The 21,810-nt window shown below is 36.4% G+C and overlaps 1 protein-coding gene across 1 annotated transcript in view; it reads left to right on the top strand.

The window, feature by feature from the left end:
* Nucleotides 1–11,388: 11,388 nt before the first annotated feature.
* Nucleotides 11,389–21,810, top strand: part of ANK2 (ankyrin 2) — a 229,977-nt gene continuing 219,555 nt past the window's right edge. Inside the window, 1 exon segment of the mRNA XM_049104827.1 lies at nucleotides 11,389–11,750. Coding sequence (XP_048960784.1) covers nucleotides 11,616–11,750 — 135 coding nt within the window. The 5' untranslated portion in view covers nucleotides 11,389–11,615.

The following is a 21,810-nucleotide window of genomic DNA, read 5'->3' on the forward strand; positions in this document are numbered from 1 at the left end:
CTCTCTCTCTCTCTCTCATAAATAAATAAAATCTTTAAATGTTGGAGGGGATGCGGAGAAAAGGGAACCCTCTTACACTGTTGGTGGGAATGTGAACTGGTGCAGCCACTCTGGAAAACTGTGTGGAGGTTCTTCAAAGAGTTAAAAATAGACCTGCCCTACGACCCAGCAATTGCACTATTGGGGATTTACCCCAAAGATACAGATGCAGTGAAACGCCGGGACACCTGCACCCCGATGTTTATAGCAGCAATGGCCACGATAGCCAAACTGTGGAAGGAGCCTCGGTGTCCAACGAAAGATGAATGGATAAAGAAGATGTGGTTCATGTATACAATGGAATATTACTCAGCTATTAGAAATGACAAATACCCACCATTTGCTTCAACGAGGATGGAACTGAAGGGTATTATGCTGAGTGAAGTAAGTCAGTCAGTGAAGGACAAACATTATATGTTCTCATTCATTTGGGGAATATAAATAATAGTGAAAGGGAATATAAGGGCAGGGAGAAGAAATGTGTGGGAAATATCAGAAAGGGAGACAGAACGTAAAGACTGCCTAACTCTGGGAAACGAACTAGGGTGGTAGAAGGGGAGGAGGGCGGGGGGTGGGAGTGAATGGGTGACGGGCACTGGGGGTTATTCTGTATGTTAGTAAATTGAACACCAATAAAAAATAAAAAAAAAAAAAGATGTGACAGTAAGGACGGGGATCTATGGATGATCCATCATCACTAGTAAAAATGGGAGCCAATCATGAAAGAACACAGAGCAGCTCTATATTTGTAATAAATGGAATGAAAAGAGGTTCCCATCACACATAATACCCTAGAGGCCCATGATGGCCAAACCAGTAATGGAGGGGTGTGTGTGTGTGTGTGTGTGTGTGTGTGTGTAGACTGTCTGTAAGAGTAATCTATTGGACCTCTAGTGAATTATAGGGGTATTTCTCTGGCATTAGCACTGATTACTCTCCATAGGTATTAGGTATGGCCGAAATATCCACAATATATACTATTGTGATCATTAGTCTTATCCTTACTTAGTAAACCATCTTTTGGCTTGTGGTCACTGTTGCTCTTGTGGCCATTTGCAATAATATGCTTTTGAGTAGGGTCAGTGAGTAGTCTGCTTCATGACAAAATCAAACATCTGAAAAGATAACAAGTGTTGACAAAATAGTAATATGAGCAAACAAAGGAGCATTTACTGGTAATTGAATAGATTGCTGCAGATTGTCATTCCCAGAGATTTATTGAAGAATTTATGTGTACATCAGAAATATTGCCCACTTGCCTCTTTTTATTTAAGTGACATGTTCTGGCCTGGCGTAGAGTGCTGAACAAATATTTATGGGATGAATGAAATAAATGTTTGTGAAAACCAATCATATTTTAAATGCATAAGCAAGATTTTTTTGTTTATTTACTCAGTAATCAATTATGAGTGTCTGCTATATTAGAGGCATTGTCAGAAGTTCTAGGAACAAATAAAATATAATGTTTGTCCATCATGAGCTCATAGTCTAGTGAAGAAGACAAGCATGTAAAAAGAGGATTACAGTGCAGGGTAGCAATCACTGTGTTGGCTCTATACTTACAATTGGCCCTTAATTTTGTTGGCCAGGAAGGATTCCAAAAGAAGTCTTGTAAATATAGAGAGAGGGAGGGAGGTGATCCAGATGGAGGATTCGTGGTTTATAAAAGTCCAGAAGAAATTATGAGAGAAAAGGCAAAGATGAAATGGAGGAGGAGGACCAGATGATGACTCTATAGCACATTAAAGGTTTTGCCTTTTTTCATGGAGATTATAGGATGTGTCCTGAATAGATTTGAGCTTTGGAAAGCTCGCTCTGGTTATTGCGTGGGGGAATGGATTGGAATAGAGCAAGGCTAGAAGCAGGAAACTATTTAGGAGACAGTTACAGTAATTCAGTCAGGAAATGATGAATTCCTGACCTAAAATAGTGGCTATGGGATGGGGAAAAAAAAAAGCAGATTCTTCAGGCCTAGATGTATAGAAAAGGGAATGTCAAAAACATTAACATTTCCAACTTGAGCAGCAAAGAGTATAGGGGTGCTGGTCAGTTGAGCCAGAGAAGGCAGGGCCAAGAGCAGGTTTAAGGAGAACACTGGCTTAGGGGAGAGATTCTTTATTGACCAAGGAAAGCCCTGAGAATATTTAAATACTAGCTCTAAAGAACTAGTAAAAAAGATAAACGTTATTATAAAAATACTACTCTTAAAGAAAAAGCCCTTCTTAAGTTTTAGAGATAGATCTGTATTTTTGTATCATATTTACAATCTTTCTTTCTCCTACCTTCCTTCTCCTTCTTTAATTCTTTCTTATCGTTCTGCAGAGAAAGTAAATCATATTCTGACTTCATAGCATGATTTATAAACTTATGACTCTAATGATTTAATGCATACAAATAGCATAAGAGTCTATTTACTGTAGCTCATTATTATATAGATTGGAATACTAGAGTTAAAAGTGGCAGCTGGCAGTGCTCTGCCAGGAATTCATTCTTTACAACATATGGGCAATAACATTGTAGCTCAGCAGACATAAGACCACAATGATACAATTTTAGAAGAATTGCATTAATGATATTGATTTTATAATATTTTAATTTTTGTATTTGGAGGGTTTTTGATGCCTGTAAAATTATTCCATCTTCCAAAAAAAGTAGGACATAATTAAAAACTTTACCAAAAAATTTCCCATTATCCAGGGGGAACAAATGATGTATAATCAGGATGTTTATTCCAGTATGAATAATAGGTAAAGGATTATAAACAGTTATTCATACTTTAAGATGCATAGAACAAATTTTCTCTAGAGAGATCTTGAAATGGAACCCAAATAAAGTATCAATTGGACAATGAAATTCAGATTATTTTTGGTGCTCTAAGTTTTCTCAGCCTTTGAAATGAATTTAGTCTATCATTCTATAATTGTAGTTAATTGAGTTCTTGATTAAATGCACACTCAACATGTAGTTTTTATTTATTTTTTATTATTATTTTTAAAAGATTTTATTTATTTATTTGAGAGAGTGACAGAGCAAGCATGAACAAGGTGGTGGGGGGATGGGCAGAGGGAGAGGGAGAAGCAGACTCCCCTCTGAGCAGGGAGCTGATGCGGGGCTTGATCCCAGGACCCTGGAATCATGACCTGAGCCAAAGGAAGATGCTTAACCACCTGAGCCACCCAGGCACCCCTTTAAAAAAAACCTAATAATACCGTATTTTACAATCACAGAAACGTCTTAATTTAACATTTTATGTAGTACAAGGAAACAGTTACCAACCTCATAATAAATCAGGTTTAATTGGTAATTTTGATAATGCTTATGTCTTCTCCAGTTTGAACCAGTATTAGAAATTTAGTTTGAACTTGAATTTGTTCTATTGATCAAAGCTTGGCAGTTGTATTTAATTAATTAATTAATTTTTAAGAGATTTTTAGATTTGTTTGAGAGAGATAGAGGTGTGTGCATTCGAGCAGGGAGGGGGTGCATGGGTCAGAGGGGGAGAAAATGGGAGAGGGAAGGAAAGGGAGAGAGAGAGAACCTCAAGTTGACTCCATGCTAAGCCTGGAGCCTGACATGGGACTCCTATGACCCTGGGATCATGACCTGAGTGGAAACCAAGAGCCAATGCTTAATGGACTGAGCCACCCAGGCAACCCCACCTGGCAGTGTATTTTATTTTTTATTTATTTATTTATTTATTTTTTTAATTTTAATTTATTTATGATAGTCACACAGAGAGAGAGGCAGAGACATAGGCAGAGGGAGAAGCAGGCTCCATGCACCGGGAGCCCGACATGGGATTCGATCCCGGGTCTCCAGGATCACACCCTGGGCCAAAGGCAGGCGCCAAACCGCTGCGCCACCCAGGGATCCCTGGCAGTGTATTTTAAATGTCTGTCTCCTATTTCATTTCAAATGACATGTGTATGCATGTGTGTGTGGATGTGTACGTGTGCATTTGTTTCGAGAAATTATTATTTTAAAATTCTTTGAGACCAAAAGATTACAATATTTGAGTATATGATTACACTGAACTGGGCTCTGTTTTAAACTGAAGACTTTTTTTTTCAGTAATGACAAATATATCAAAACATTTAAGCCTTCATATAGTATGTCATAACCCAAAAGCTCTTGAAAAGTTGCTATTTTTCTAGAACCTTTAGGGTGAATGTACAAACTATGAATATAAATGTATGAAACTTTATATTGATGCCTGTGAATCATCAAAGCAAAACTGTCCATATACTTAGTGAAATAAGATTTGACAATATTCTTATGGAAAGGATAAATGAATTTTTATTTGTTAATCTCGGTCATGGATAATTTATTTGAGTTTAGTGGTGGAGTTTCTTATATGCTTAAGACATTATTTGGAGAGGTTGATTATGAATTCTCATTAGGACAACACTCCTATTTATCTTGTCCTAATGATCAAGCATGGTGTCTAACTACCATGGCATGTGAGAAACCATTTTGATAGATAAGTCTAGTCAACTGTGGCATGCATCCTATAGAGCATAACTGGTCAGCTTATTGTGAAGAGTTACATCCTATAAGAACATTGCTCCTTTGGGCACTGGACTTTACCCTATTAAGTGATCAACAGTTGTGCTGTGCACCATTTACTCATCTTAATATCTCCTTAACAGCGTCCTTTTCAGATTACCTCTCTCCACTCTCCCTAATTTACAGATGGAAATTTACAAGAAATGTCAGTAAATTAAAATACTGACTTAGGTTTTAGAAAGTAACTCTTAAAGTCAGATTGCAATGGAGCTTCCCACTTTTTTATTTTCATCCTTGACTTTTTCTACAAATAAAGCTTTTGGGGAGTCCCTGTTGTAGTAGTTAACCGTTTTCTGAGTATTCTGTGGATACGTATTTTTCTTCAGAAAAAGTAGGAGTGGACAGTGGCTAAATTGTTTTCTTCATGTTGTGTTTCAAAATGCAGTCCAATATGACTGCGTTGAACAAGTCACAAGGCTCTTTCACACCCTAGACTTCTTTCCTCATAGTGTCTTTAATGTCAATCAACGACATTTATTGAGTGCCCACTTTGTGCAGGGCATTGTATGGAGTAGCCTTTAGAAAACTTCTCAAGTGGTTAGCACTGTTTATTAAAGAATGTCCTCCTTTATATACCAGGAGCCAAGAGGCAGCAATCTGGAATGAAAATAATCGCTGGGAGGAATGTAAAATTAAATTGGTAAATTGATGTTTGTGGGCACATAAATAGCTTGACAATATCCATTTTGATTAATTTGTGCACAACATAAACAGCAAAACTCATTTATACTGACCTCAAAAAAGTTATGCCACATGTTAATATAGAGACTCTGTTGTAGATCTATAAATTATGCAACAGTTTTCCTGATTGATCAATTATATAACAGACCCAACTGGTGAAAATCATTACATGTTTAACTTTTAGCTAAAGAAATTATATTGAATGTGTCCAAACATAGGAGAAAATAATGTGCTGTCTCTGTTGTTGCACCAAATGTTCTAGTTTTTTCTTTCCTCCACAGGTCAGTGATTCCCAAAGTTAGAAGAATTTGTCCCTGGTTTCCCGTGATTGGGCATGGAGAATTCTGCACACAATAGGAGTAATGAAATATTAGTTTAATCAGATAAATATATTTAACCAAAACAATCAGTTTTCAATTATGGGTAGCATGGTTTTTTAAAAAAAGGAAAAGCTTGTAGGGGAGGTGATTTATAATCTAAACAGTTTTCTAAATTTGGCAAAGGTAACATAAATTATACATATTAATGATGAACTGCAAAAAAAAGCACTTTGTTAGCACAAAGTGCTAACTCTATCATATTAGGACAGTTTGTGCTGTAATGATAGTTTAGATTAAGAGATTAAGAGATTTGCTTTTTTCATTTTTGTGGTATATATCCTTGAATAACCCTTTAACTTGCAAGACAGAAAAAAAATTAAATTCCATGATTCTGAATGAAATGTTCTTTCAGATTTTCCATTTTAAAGACTCCTGGCAAAATGTGTTCTTCAATATTATTAATATGGTAACACTTGCCCTTTAAGAACAAGTTAATTGAAATAGGGAGACTAAAATCCCTACTATTTTATGCAGTTGATTTGCAAAAACTTGTCCTACAAAATCCTATAAACCTGTCTTACAACATCAGATTCGAAGACTGAGGCCATTTCCAGGTGAAAGTTGTTTTACAGTTGTGAGATATAGAAAGCTGGCAGAGTGAGCTTTCCAAAATGTTTCAGTTTTTCAATGGGGCTAATATTCAGGAAAGGAGCAAGAGCAAAAGGGTCTTCACTTTGGAAAAGAACCCCTAGATACCGACAGAGTGAAATTGTGTGAGTGTCCCATGGAATAGCCACTGAACGCAGTCAGCTCATAGAACCAGGGACCCGGGATGTTAGATATTGTTGTTTTCTTTCTTTTTTTTCTCATGCTAGCCAACTAAATGGATGGTCAGCTTCAACTACCACCTGTGAGGTATATGTTCAAATGTAAACAAGTGCTGTTGTGTGGAAGTAAAGAGCTTCAGAGCTGGAAGGGATCTAGCAATCATCTAGTCTGAACCCCTTATCTTAAAAAAGAGAGAACTAAAGCCCAGATTTGATAACGGTTACACAAATCCATGCAGGTAAATTAGTGATAGAACCAAAATCTGGGATTATTTTTAGCTGAGAGGCCTTTTCATTCCTCTGCAGGAGCTGTGATCTAACTCTTTAGATTAAATTGGAGGAACTGATAGTTATTTCTTCTCCAAGGTGTTAGTTTCCTGATGGTTCTCTAATCATTGCTTGTTATTTAAAAGGTGAAATTTAAAACTGCAGTGGATGGTTTTCAGCTTTGCTGTCATAGGGACTTTAGCTACTTTGGGAAGATTACAACTGAGAAGCTGGCCTTTGTTCTCAGTCCTTAATCGCTTTTCTCTTTTGATGGATTTGAACCACAGCAATAAAGATGAAATAATAACAGTAAAATTGCCTGGAAATTTAAGAGGAGATTGCAAATATGTCACATCATAGGGGCTTTGAATTTCACATTCTAAATCATGCACCAAATTCAAGTATCCTGCTCTAAGTGTGGCCAAACATGCAAATATTTGCTTTCTGAGTAATTTGCCCTAATGACTTTGAAGCATTTTTGAGAAACAGTGGTGACATTGTTCTGCCCTGGCAGAAAGCATATCCCTTGTCACATGTCCACAGAGATCCTAACAGTCTACGAGTGCATTATTAAGGCATGAGTACTACACAGTATTTGCTAACCTTACCTTCTAGTTGGCAAAACGTTAGATATATAGGTCATCATATCATCCATACTTTCGTGACAAGTCTGACTTAGTTAACCACTTGGAAATAGAACTAGCAATATATTGTTTTTAGAGACTTATTTATTTGAGAGACTGTGTGCAAATGCATGAGGGGGGGATGGGGCAGGAGAGAGAGTTTTCAGGCAGACTTCCCACTGAGTGCAGAGCCGATGAGGGGCTTGATATCTTGACCCATGAGATCATGACCTGAGCCAAAACCAAGAGTTGGACGCTCAACCAACTGAGCCACCCAGATGCCCCTAGAACTAGCAAAATTTTAACCTCTGAAGTAATGCTCTTTTTTTTTTGCAAAGTCCTCATCCTTTTTTTGATTATACAGAAAGCAGAATTGGCAAAGTCTGGAGTGATCACGTATGAAGCTGTTCATTGAAAGTTCTGTTTTCACAGCTATATCTTCCAGATTGATAATTTAAATCTGTTTTGCCAGAAAATAGGAAATTTTAGCAATCATAGGAGCGCTAGCAGTGTATATTTGCCTTTCTTTTGCCCATACTTGTTTAGGCACTAAACTTTAGTCGTGAGATTTTGGTACCACCGTGAAGCATATTTTGGGCAGCTCTAATGATAAAAAGCATGGATGTTACTGTATTCAGTAAGTAGGACTTTTTTCTATTAGAGAAAGAATGAGATTTCCCTCTGATGAAGAGAGGAGAGAAGGGTAGAAAAGTAATAGTCATTTAAAAAGAGTATAAGTGTTGTCAACATATTTCTTTTTTGGTTTATGTTCTCAGTGTACTTTATAAACATTTTTTTTTCTTTTGGAACAAAGCAGTACAAATTCTTTTCCAGGAAAATTCACTCCAAACAATGTAAATATTTTTTCAAAGACTAATAAGAGTGTTTCTTGTAAATGTGGAAATGAAATTAAATATTTGTCATGTGTAAAAATGTTTAAAAGTATTAAATTTGTTATGTTAATGTGTAAAAAGGTCAGTGTAGTGCAGTTAAATATTGATGTTATCAGTTGTATTCTGATCTATGGCTGCCTTTTATTCATTTACTTAGCAAACATTTAAACTACTGTGTGTATTTTACATCTGTGAGAAGGTCAGTGAGAGGCAAGCCATATTCTGTAAAAAGAGCAAATAGCTGATAGTGGTCCCACCTTTATTCAAAAAGATAGAACAAGTTAAAGGACTAACGGGTATAATTAAGACTTTTAGGGGAAAGTGAATTTTAAGGTGACCTTTGAAAGAGCCAATGAACAGAGACTGGTGAAGAAAGAAGGATGCAAGCTTGGCTGAGGGAGAAGCAAAATTGAAGGCATAGCGGTAGAATAGGTAATGTATTAATGAGACAGAAAGATTCCAGGAACCGATTCATGCTATTAGAGCATGGCACAATTATTTATTGAGCACCTAGGGACATCTTTCCCTAAGCTGGAGTAGGTAAGTATTCCTTTAACATGTGTAAGTGCAGGGATTCACATCTCAACTCTAGAATGAAGGAATGAAGCCAGAAAGAATTTTTAGGATTTGCTTCCAGGCTTTAAGTTGCATGGTTCTGTGTTAAAAGATTGTTGAATATTGGGCAGCCTGGGTGGCTCAGCGGTTTAGCGCCACCTTCAGCCCAGGGCCTGATCCTGGAGACCCGGGACTGAGTCCCACATTGGGCTCCCTGCATGGAGCCTACTTCTCCCTCTGCCTGAGTCTCTGCCTCTCTCTGTGTCTCTCATGAATAAATAAATTAAATCTTTTAAAAAAAAGATTGTTGAATATTAAATTTTTATGTTTTAAAAATAGTCAACTAACTGATTCCAGGAGACAGAGAAAAGTGTACCTCTTTTAACAGCTAGTAAAATCTTGGCTTACATTCTGAATAAAATAGTTGATGTATACCCAAGATGAAGCATCTGTTATAAGACTTTGTGCGGCACTAAAAGCGTGAAGAACTTTAGACAGAAGATAGGAAAATTGTAAAACACATCTTTTTGGAAGAGTTTGCAAACTCATTATTATACAACATTGCTTACTTAATTTCTACGGTATATCGTTCAAGTATGTGTAACATTTGATGAGAAATGACCATGTTATGATAAATCACTAGTTTAGTCTTTATAAAAATAATTTGAGCAACACAAAAGGTTTGCTTGGTACATCTCAGCTACCAGTCTGATCTTGTTACTAATATTAAAGTTTGATTTTTATGAACACTTTTACCTAAACCTTTAATATTTTCCCTAGTTTTTTTCTGTTTTTATTTAAATTCCAGTTAGTTAACCTACAGTATATATTAGTTTCAGGTGTGCAATATAGTGATTCCGCACTTTCATACATCACCGGTGTTCATCACAAGTGCACTCCTTAATCCTCATTAATCCTTTAACATTTAAAATGTTTAGATTACACCTGTCTTTCACATGAATGGAGAAATCATGCCCCCCTTTTTATCATAATATTAGTGGGTCAGTCAAATTAAAAAAAGCTTTTAAAATATGCCATCACCTATAGCTGAAAGATAAAAAAGATTTCACTGAATATTGATGGTGCCTCTCAGAAATTGGAATGTAACGTTAAGGATCTTTCTAGTAAATAATCTAATCTAGGTTAATAAATTATGGGATAAAGAGCTATTCAAACAAGATCGATGAAACAGAACAAAACAAAACAAAACAAAAACATATCCCAGCATGGGGATATAAGAATCAACCATCCCAAAATCCCATTCTTGGATTTGAGCTTGTAAGGGTTTGAACAGCAATATAGAGTGATAGACTATTTCAAGAATACTGTTTTTTTGTTTTTAAAGATTTTACTTATTTATTGAGAGAGAGAGAGAGAGAGAAGAGAGAGAGAGGCAGAGACACAGGCAGAGGGAGAAGCAGGCTCCATGCAGGGAGCCCGACGTGGGACTCCATCCCGAGACTCCAGGATCGCGCCCTGGGCTGAAGGCGGCGCTAAACCGCTGAGCCACCGGGGCTGCCCAGGAATGCTGTTTTTAATTTAAATAAATAATTATAATGACTGGCATTTTTAGTTTAAAAAATGGCAAGTCGGAAAGATGAGTTTTATTCTATCAAATAAACTGTAGTTAATTTCTAAATATCTTTCATATAATTTTTCCCCAAGTGGTTGCTTTCAATTCAGTAGATTTCTTTAACATTTAATACTTAATATACAATGTGGGTAGGTGATACAAAAATCTAACTCTTCATCCTGCCATTGAGTAGTTTCAAGCCTATTTTGAAGATATGAAAAGAGAAAGCAAATATCAAATGAGGAAGGATAGGACTAATAGTAAAATATTATATACATAAAGTTTTGGAGGAAACTTTAATGGGGGAAATGAAATTTATTCAATAATAGTCTAAACGTTTTGATGTTTATCATAATTGGGTTCATAAATCTATGGTGCATTTGCTGTGCTTATCTCAGTGGGAAACAACTTTCAAAAATCTGTAGTATGGTTTCAGAGATACTATGTATGTTTTTGAAAGCCATTCTCAATTATTTCTTGTAAAGCTGGGGGAAACATTTTTAAAATATTAAAAATTGAAAAGAACTATAAATAAGGCAAAATGTTTGGTCTACTGTGGCATGATCATGAATAAAGGAAAAGTGTAGATACTTTGTAAAATTCGGAACATCCCTACCATTGTAAAATGAGCCATTTTGATGGATGTGTTTCTGATGAATTTTAAATGCTGAAAGGATGGCCAGTTGTTTTCTGTAAATGATCATGAAAAAGATGATGTATGTAAGCTGAGTGGATGCCTCTTGGTTTAAACAATTACGCAAATAACTTCTGCCTATTGTGCTAGTAAAGCGAGATCATTAGCAGATTTGGTGTTCTGTGTGAGTAGAAACAGAGGGGGAATGTCAAAGGATTCAAAGGCATTCACTGAGTAATGCAAAAATTCTCTATGTAGAGATATTTTACTCAGCAGGAACTTAAGTCCATGTGTAGAGTTGGCTGCTCTCATGGTGAAAAACAAAACACCACCACCCCCTCCCCTGCTCGGTCTCAGCTCACCCCCCTCACTCCATTGACATGCATAGCTGGCCTGGTAGGTGTAAAAATAGACCGGCAGAGCCTGAATTGGAAATGGTCACCGAATGCAGCCTGCAGTTGCTGGGGTTTTGAGTTCTCTCTGACACCAGCAAGCCATGAGGGGCGTGTAGGGGAATCGAGCAGAGGAGCCAAGGATCGCCTGGATGAATTGTCCACAGTAGTGTCCCCCTGGGAGCCCCGGACAGAGCACAGAGGGCAAGCACAGGCCCAGTGACAGCGGGAACTGTAGAACTGAGATGGGTAATGCAGCTCTCTGCCCATCTTGTCATGCGGATAAGAGTGTAAGAGCACAAGGACACATGCAGGAATTGGATAAAACCCCAGACTACTATGGCTGTAACAGCGAGGACACCAAAGAACTTGGGGTGTGGGTAAGTTCTGAGCCACAAACGAGAAGGAGGGGAGGATGGTGGCATAAGAATCAACAGTGGAGCTCATTGGTCCACCTCTAAGCTTCCTGGAAGGAAGTTGACAGAATAAAACCAATGTGATCAAACTACCCAGCTGCCTCCGGTTCGGTGGCATGCTGTTGTCTCCTTTCCGTGCCATGCAGTGTCACATGTTTGTACCTCCTGAGTTGGCTTTAGCTGTGAATTGACATTTGGGAATAAGCGGCGATGCTGTCTTTTTAATGTGAAATTTTGCGCAAAGCTGAACATATATCTTATTATAGGATGACTTACAGCCATACTGTAGACACTCACTTACATTCAGGCTGTCAGATTCTTCTGCCTATTTATATATTCACATATAGTTCATTTTCCATTAGGTCACAGGGCATTTTTTTAAGCACATGCTAACTTTGAATCCCAGTTGCAGCCTATAAAGGCATTTTACTTCTAATATTTGACCAACTTCAGTGAAGAGGCCTTTAAATACCATTCTAATTATGATGCTAATATGTGCAGAGGCTTAAAAGTTGAGCAATCAAATATTTAAGTTGGCTTTCAGGTTTTAATAATTCATAGTCATGATATGTTCCTTAAAATGGTTACAAAGGCCTATTGTGATTTTTGGTGGACAGGGCCAAAAATCTCTTTCTGAGATATTTTGGTTTTCAAATTTGCTGGAGAATAGAGTTTATCTTTGATCTGTCAGACCCAGGAATTTGGTCTTATTGCAAGTTATTTATTTCAGAGTGAAACCATGAGACTATGATATGTAGGATTTCTGAGTAAAAGAAACAAAGGGGTTGTACCCCATTCGGTATGTGGAACCTGCTATTTCCAGGGGTGAGAAGAACAAGTAGGTGCGGATTCTGAGGTGCAATCTGGCTGTTACCCTGACTTCAATGAATCTCATAATTCCCCAGCACTGACATTCTGTCAGGCCCCAGCGAAACTGAAACAGAAACTAAGAACTTATCAATAAAAACAACGTGCAGAGGCAGTGTTTGCAGTTAGTAGAAGTGAAAAGAAATTTTGTCAGCCCTGTAGTGAGAAAGAGGACAGTGCTTTAGGGAATGAGAATGGAATTCAGGAGAATCAACAGCAAGGTGGGGAGGCAGGCAGACCCCTGGGGGTGGGGGGTGGGGTGGGGAAGAGCACCTGCCCTAACAACCACGCAGCTGAGGTTTCTCCTTCTGGGTTGTGGTTTAAATTACCCACACCCACCAGGAGTCACTACGGATTTCTAAGTGGCTGCTTCTAGTGCAATTTCTGAACTGAGGTGGCAAAAAACGGTCAACTTTTTTGGTGACTTCATTAACTCTACATGCTTGCTTAATTGCAGCATGTAAATATATTCCCTAAGAAGTGAACACCTTGTTTAAAAGCTAGTTTCTATGAAATATTAAAATATGAATATATTAAAATTAATTTAGAAACCATTCTTTCAAATGTTAATAATTCCTTCCATATTTTTCAGTTACATTTTCATCTTTTAAACATCATTAAGAAAAATGCAATGCATGAAAATAAAGGTGCTTTAAAAATTAAATAGAGGTAAACAAAGAGCAAGTGTCAACCTGCTTTTGAGGTCCAAGGGCCGGAATGAGAAGTTCACCCCAAACTTCTGAGTTCAGAAAACAATTAAAAATGTTTTTGAAGAAATAATCACCAGCAGTATCATTCCTTCGCTAAAATCCTTCTATCCCTACTAACATAGATCCTGATCCTGAAAAATATGAGTTGATTTAAAAAATAAATTACAATCTGATTTCTCTGAATTAAGTAACATTTATAACCTGCCAATTATTGAATAAACACTTCTGCCAAAGATTTTATAGATGGTAGCATATAATGATTGCTGGGACTTGGAAAGTTATGGTACAGGAGGAAATGCACCTGTTGTGTACTTTCCCAAGTGATATTCTATTCAGAATAGTAGAGTAGACTTTGACTGTGGGCCATAGCAATAATAATAATAATAATAATAATAATAATAATAATAATAATTCTTAATACCAAGGATGACTTAAGCTACATATGTGGTTCTATCTTGCTGAAGTTTTTCAAACTTAAGAACTCTATCCTCTTTCTTTACTGTTAAATGTGTACTATAAGTCTGAAGTCACTCACTCCGTAACTGACAAGATAAATATATTCCTTAGTGAATTTCTATCCTTCATGCTTGTTGCAAATAATGATAAACAGTTGATAATAACAAAGTAGTTATTAACCTAACTTATATTTTTATAGTATTATTTTTTGGGGAAGGAAGACAGAAACAGAAGTACTTGACACTTTTATCATAGATATAAACTTAGAAATGTTTTAGATAATTTATTGTACTATTAGGCCAAATATTTTAAATAAATGAATTTTCTAATTTTTTTTTGTAATCGGAATTAACCCTATGGGAAAAATGTAATTTTGAGATACTAAAACTGCTGGGTTTTATATAAATTAACACTTCATTCTTTTCTATAAGTTTTACTTAGGATTTTGAATATTCTGACATTTATATGTGTAGGTAAGTATAGTAATAAGTATAGTAATAAGGAATAAATTAGTTATCAGGAATTGTGTTGGAAGTAAGGAACCAAAAATAATTTCCTCCTGAATAATGTTATTGTATGTCTATATTTGCAATTCCACTTAAAAGCTTATGTTTTTTTAATAAAAAATATAAAATCAGTCCAGAATAATTTCCAGATGTATTATGCAGCAAAACACATAAATTACACTAAAAAATAGAAAACTAAGTATTATTTTGGGAATATGATAATTTTCTAAGTTTTAAAGCAACTTTAAAAAAATTATATTGAAAAAGATGAACAGCTAATATGCCACAAATATTAAAAAATTCTTTAACTGGACAAATATGTTATTTTCCTAACATATATACAAATTAATGTTTGAATTCCAAAGCAAAGGTCAGCTAACTTTTTCTGTAAAGAACTAGAGAGTGAACATTATAGACGTTGCAAGCTACCTGGTCTCTGTGGCAGCTGCTTCTCTCTGTTGTTGTAGAGTGAAAGCAGCCATGGGCAATGGTAAACAAATAGATCTGGCTGTATTTGAACAATTATGAAGTTTTTCTATTACTATTCAATTGCTAACTTTTCAATTTCTAAATATTAATTTCGTTACTATTTTTCTCATTTGTAAAGATACCAGTTAAGACCACCAGAAGTTCCCATTCTGTTAACAAAGATACAATAATACTGTTTTAGAAGATTGTGTTGAGACTGGTAGACATTTATGAGTATGCTGTAACTTTTTCTAATTACTTGAAGAGCAATTCAGATATAAATTTCAAACTCTAGTTACAATTTCTGTTTTTCACTTTTCTAGTGCAGTGAAGACTCTAGTAGCAGGGATGTATTTGCATGGAGATAAAGAGTAGGCAAAACTTCTGGGCAGATTCTGACCACCAACTGCAGATATAAGCTGCACTGGACTCTAATCCATTTGTTATGAGTTCTCCCAACACTTGTGAGCATCCTTCCTTTCTTTTCTTTTCTTTTTTTTTTTTTAAGATTTTTAAATTATTTATTCATAGAGACACAGAGAGAGAGAGAGAGAGAGGCAGAGACACAGGCAGAGGGAGAAGCAGGCTCCATGCAGAGAGCCTGACTTGGGACTCGATCCAAGGTCTCCAGGATCACGCCCTGGGCTGCAGGCGGCACCAAACTGCTGTGCCACCGGGGTTGCCCTCTTTTTTTTTTTTTTTTTTTAGCATCCTTCCTTTCACTTAAACTTTAGGGTCAAGAGGATTTTACTACCAGAGAGAACTCATTCCAAATCCACTGAGAAAATATCTGCCTTCCTAATGAAGATGTTAGGCTCCTGACATATGTTAGGATTTTCCTTAAAATGTGGTTGCCTCTTCCATTAGACCTGAAAAGACTTGAGAATCTGTTATTATGATGGTTAGGTTGTGTGTGTGTTTTTTTTTCAATTTTTATAAATTTGAATATAATTGGCACACAATATCATATTAATTTCAGGCATATAACATAATGATTCAACTCTGTGTTATGCTATGCTCTCCATAAGGATACCTGCCATCTGTCACTAGACAAAGCTATTGCAGTGCCATTGCCTATATTCCCTATATTGTACCTTTTATTCCTGTTGCTTATTCATTTCACAGTGGAAACCTGTATCTGCTACTCTCCACCCATTTTGCTCATCTTTCCACACTCCTCTCATCTGGCAACCATCAGTTTGTTCTCTGTATTTATAATTCTGCTTCTGTTTTTCATTTAGTCTTTTGTTCTGTTTTTTTTTTTTTTTTTTAGATTCCACATGTAAGTGAAATCATATGGTATTTGTCTTTCTCTGTCTGACTTACTTCACTTAGCATAATACCCTCTAGGTCCATCCATGTGGTCACAAGTGGCAAGATATCATCTTTTTTTATGGCTGTGTAATATTCCATTATATATAAAGATCTGTCTATCTATTGTACATCTTCTTTATCCATTCACCTACCAATGGACGCTGAATTGCTGTCATATTTTGGCTATTATAAATAATGCTGTGATAAACATAGGAGTACCTTTAACTTTTTGGATTAGTGTTTTAATTTTCTTTGGATGAAGATACAGTAGTATCACAAACGGTTTGACAGTTCCATAAAGAGGAAGCATGAGGGGCAGGAAGGAGTCACAAAGTTAATCTGTTTTTAAATTCTTATTCAGAATAAGTACTAGTAATGGTTCTATGTTTTTTTTTTTATTGATCTCAAGGGGAGAAAACTGCACCATCTCTCAGATATCTTTTCATTTTCATTTATGCAGACAAATGGTATACATATTACAAGGTCACTCACGAAAGAAGAAACTCTTAGGATGCCTTATAGTCTTTGCCCTGAATCCTAGGATTGCTGTATCTGGGATATGAGTCAGCAAAGCCATGCAGACTCCAAGTAGGCTCCAGAGATATAGCTTCTTGATCATGCTTTCGTAAAGTGCAATCCAGAAGAACATTGAGAATATACCTTCATCTCATATTCTTCTTGGCTTGTATTTTTATTATGGTATCATTTATAGATTTGTGTATTAGCCCAAATGTACTCTCTATTTTTCTTGCACTACAGATCGTGTATTTTTAATTGTAGTTTCTTTGCCATGTCAGATTAATTTGCTTTGTCCCAAAAGCAAAACCGTAAATGTGATTCTTCATCACAAATATTACTTAGGTTACCTGTCCTAGCTGCCTATTGAGCTATTACATTCTTCACTTTTTGTAAGCTGATTCTCAGAGATTTTTATTTTCTTGTTTCATTTATTTTAACAATTTTTCTGATTTTAGTGAAGAATTTTATCTTGTTTACATCAACTTTTTTGTTATTCTATACATTTTCCTGTGATTTTAGACTATAAGCAGTGATTTCTGGTATTGTGAAAACATTTTAGTGTTTTATACTATGCTGAATCAAAAGGTAGTAAGACTGCCAGTCAGCAATAATTGAGCTAGGTATAGTGCTAAATGCTGGTGATGAATTGATAACAACAGTTCCCTTGGTGGAAAGACAAGCTTTAAACATATGTTGGGGGTGGGGGAACATGCTGCCTAGCTGAGGTAGTAGATACTGGGTGTGTTCAAGGGACAGAAAGACAGCATGGCTGAAGCACAGTCAACAAAGAAGAGAGTAAATGCCAATGAGGTCTGAGAGGCAGGCACAGGCCTACATTGGCCAAGGTTTGGATTTCTTTCTAATTGTAGTGGGTCTTGGTAAAGGAGTTTGGATTTCATTCAAAACATATTGGGAATCCTCTGGAGGGTTTTAGTCAGGGCAATAGTAGGACCTCATTTACACTTTGAACGTTCTCTCTCTCTCCCTATCTTCCCACACACTTCCCTCCTTCCCTTGGTGGAGGATTGAAGGTGAGTGCAGCCAGTGGAATAAAAGAGGCCAATTTTAGTGGTCCTGGGAACCCCTGAGGTGAACTGATGGAGGATCAGATTTAGAGGCTAACAGGAGAGGTCAGAAGTGATCAGATTCAGGGTGTATTTTTGTTCTTATTGAAGGATTGTTTTGGCATTGTAATAGAAAGAGAAGGGATTAGGCTTAAGTAACTAGGTACACGATGGTGCTGTTTATTAAGATGGAATGGTGTGTGTATATGTGTGTGTGAAAGAGAGAGAGGGAGGGAAGAGAGAGAGATGATTCTTTAATAAAACAAGCATGTCAGTATGTCAAAAGAGTTAAAATTTTTCTTCAGTTTTGAGTTCTACGAGGGTAGAAGTAAAAGACATGAAGTGATATAGTGAGCATTATCTTGAGTAGCCTTTTTATAACTGCTATAAGGAACTTTCTTCATATAGTGTTGATATTACCTCTAAAAAGAGCCAAGAGTATAATGAAATCTATTCTGACAAAGCATTTCAAAAATATGAAATGATATAGACATGGTTATGTAATTTTTGGATGACTTATTTATTTATTTATTTATTTATTTATTTATTTATTTTAAGGATTTTATTTATTTATTCATGAGGGAAAAAGAGAGATAGAGAGGCAGAGACATAGGCAGAGGGAGAAGCAGGCTCCATGCAGGGAGCCCGACGTGGGACTTGATCCCAGACTCTGGGATAACGCCCTGAGCCAAAGGCAGACACTGAACTGCTGAGCCACCTAGGTGTCCCTGGATGATTCATTTAAAGATTAATGTTGAAAGAAGATAAGACATGGCTCTATCCTCTAGGAATTTCCAGTCTAGGTTTAGAAACAGAATTATCCACGTGTAATCAATTAACTCTAGACAATCACAATTACATGACAATGTGAGGTTTTTTTTTAAAGATTTTTTTAATTTATTCATGACACACACACACACACACACACACAGAGAGAGACAGAGACAGAGACAGAGACACAGGCAGAGGGAGAAGCAGGCTCCATGCAGGGAGCCTGATGTGGGACTCTATCCTAGGTCTCCAGGATCCCTCCCAGGGCTGAAGGCCGCGCTAAACTGCTGAGCCACCGGGGCTGCCCCAACAATGCTAGTTTTGAAATGAGTACTTACAAGATGCCGAAGAAGGTGATAATCAGTGCAAGCCAATGTTTGGGGAATGTCTCGTGGACAGTGCTGATATTCAGCCAGCGTGGAGCACAGCATCTGTACCAATTGTCTACACTTTGAAATGCTTCTGTAAAGTCTAATTAAACGGTTGCTTCTATAAGCCCACCCAGCTGTGCCTTCTACTGAGGCTATCTGGAACTTATTTCCAGGATTCCTCAGTCCACTCCATCCCCCAAATGAGCAAACAAAAGAATAGAGCCTGGATCAGCAAGGAGCCTCCAGGATCACCTTCCTCTAGTGCTATAGTCAGCATCCATTGCGATTGGTTGGTGTCTAAGCTGTACCAGTTGTTAAATATTTTGAATATCCCTTCTGCTAGTGGAGAAGTTGGAGTCTGTAGTAGATCTTGGAAGCAGAGTACAATCTTGGTTCCTGTTGAGAAGAAAGTATACTGAGTAAGCATGTATTGAACATCTACTAAGTGCCAGGCACTTGGTCTACCAAGATGAATAAGACATGCAACCTTGGTTTAAGGAATGTAATCCAAGATGGACAAAGCAGAAGTCCCAATATTGTTATGGTGGATAAGGAAGCCCAAGGTGTTCTGGAATACCTAAAGGGTGACAACTCAGTCAGAGAGTTGAAGCATTATGGGCAGATCACAAACTCAGTGTTGGAGTCAATAGTAACATTGGAATGATAGAGAAACAGTGTGTAAAACCCCACAGCTATGACACATCTAGTTTCTATTGGACGTGAGGGGAACTCATGAAATTTGGATAACTGGCATGGGATAAAATTATTGAGAGCTTTATAAGCCAAGCTTTAGAATTTGGACTCTATACTAGGGAAAGGTCATTGATCGAAATCTTTAGAAGAAGCAGTTAGATAGTGGTTTGTACATTAAGCTCCATTCTCTTTGCAGTGTCTAACAGAGTACCTGGCACTTAGTGGAAGCTTAATAAATATTTGTGGAAAATACTGAATAAATTAATGACTAGGAAATCACCCAAGCTGGCAAATCTAGTTGTGGGCATTTTCCAGCTGTAGGTGACAATCCCCCAGATGAAACCAGAGGCTGGGAAAACTGAAAAGTGATAGAGGCAAAAAAAAAAATTTTTTTTTCTAAAAACATTTAAAGAACTTGGTGACTAAGAAGTTTTAATTATAACCTTCTTTTCAAAAAAGGAATGTACCTTTACTGCAAATGCTTACACATTACTGCTGTGAAATATTAATTGGGTGAAGTATATTTACTTTATAAAAAGTATATATTTTCCTGAAGTATGAATTTTTTATATCAAGTCATACATAAAATGCAATAGTTTGAAATTAATTAAAAGATGACATTGTGATAAGAGAAATCATTATACACAATATCTAATATAATATTTCTATTATATTTTTCTTATAATGAGATCCATCCAAATAAAACACAATTCTTTAATTGAACCATGTAATAATTTTTAATAGTCTTTCTTCTGCTACACTTAATAAGAGTAGTTCTGTACAATTTAGTGGCTTTTTCAAGGTCACATGTATGATGGAGCTGAAACTACTCTGTGGAGAGAGCATATTTTGCTTCCTTCCCACACGGACATCTGCTGTACTTCTTACCCATTTTCAATTGCTGTTTTAGATTTAATGCCCTTTTAGTGGTGAAACTTAAAATTTATTATGCCACAAGATTCCTTCATTTTCATTTGAAAGTTCTTGAAATTTGGGGGAACTTAGATTATATTTGACTGTCAGAATTTTCAGTGTTTGACTTTTCACTACTTACATTCATATCATATTTGTGTGGGCTTATGTGACTATAGTAAAACACTTTTGTGCCTTTCTTTGTATTTGCTTATAAGAAGTAAAAACACTAAAATGATCATCTGAAGTGTAATCATTTCAGTGGTGTCTTTGAGCCAATGAATTCTATCAAAAAGCTATGCAAAAGTCAGGTATTTAAACAGTGTTTTTGATGAATTATAAATGTTGCTGACATATTTAAGTTTTGAGATTTTTTGGGTACTCTTTATCTACCTTAGTTATCAATGAGTTACAATAAGGGGCTTTAAGGTATAATCTTTATGTCATACCTGATACTCTAACAATTTCTATATTCTAGTTAACAACTATTAAACATATCATGTACTAAAATTAAATTTCTAAGATTGATAATTTGTCTAAATAAGAATTCTCTCTTTATCAAGGATAAATATGAGAAATTGGATCTGTCCAGGCAGAAATAATGTATTAAAACTACAGTTGAAGTCTCTTTAGATTTACTACTTAGTGTATCTTTCTAGTTTGTATGGCCTTCTGAAGGAAATTAGAAAGCATCTACTAAGACCTCTAGTAAAACAGAAGTGCACACGGTTAAGCATCTGCCTTCTGCTGAGGTCATGATCGCGGGGTCCTGGGATTGAGCCCCACATTGGGCTCCCTGTGCAGCAGGGAGTCTGCTTCTGTTTCTCCCTGTCTCTCCCTCTGCCTCTGCACCAGGGTCCTCCAGGATCATCTTCCTCTAGTGCTACAGCCAGCCTCCATTGTGATTGGTTGGTGCCTAAGCTATACCAGTTGTCAAATATTTTGAATATCCCTTCTGCTAATGGAGAAGTTGGAGTTTATCCACCCCGCTTGTGTGTGTGCATGCATTCTCTCTCTCTCAAATAAATAAATACAATCTTAAAAAAAAGGACATGCATAAGAAAATTTGTGACTCGTAACTTTTTGGAAATCACTAGTTGTCACATATCATTTCTTATATTCTCCCAGATTTACAAAAGGAAAAAGGCAATTTTCAGAAATAAAAGGCATTCAAAAGATTACTACCAATAAAGTATATGTTTTTCAAACTTGTCCATATATCTATAATACATTATTATTTTTTAAATGGCTTATCATATTCAGCTTCTTATGCATTCCTACCTCAAACATTTTGACTGACTAAATGATTGATGATGACATAAGGGATAAGGTATATTTGAGTTGAGTAATAAATACATAGAATGAAAGATCTA

This window comes from Canis lupus, chromosome 32, assembly GCF_003254725.2.
Source record: "Canis lupus dingo isolate Sandy chromosome 32, ASM325472v2, whole genome shotgun sequence".
Lineage (NCBI taxonomy): Eukaryota > Metazoa > Chordata > Mammalia > Carnivora > Canidae > Canis > Canis lupus.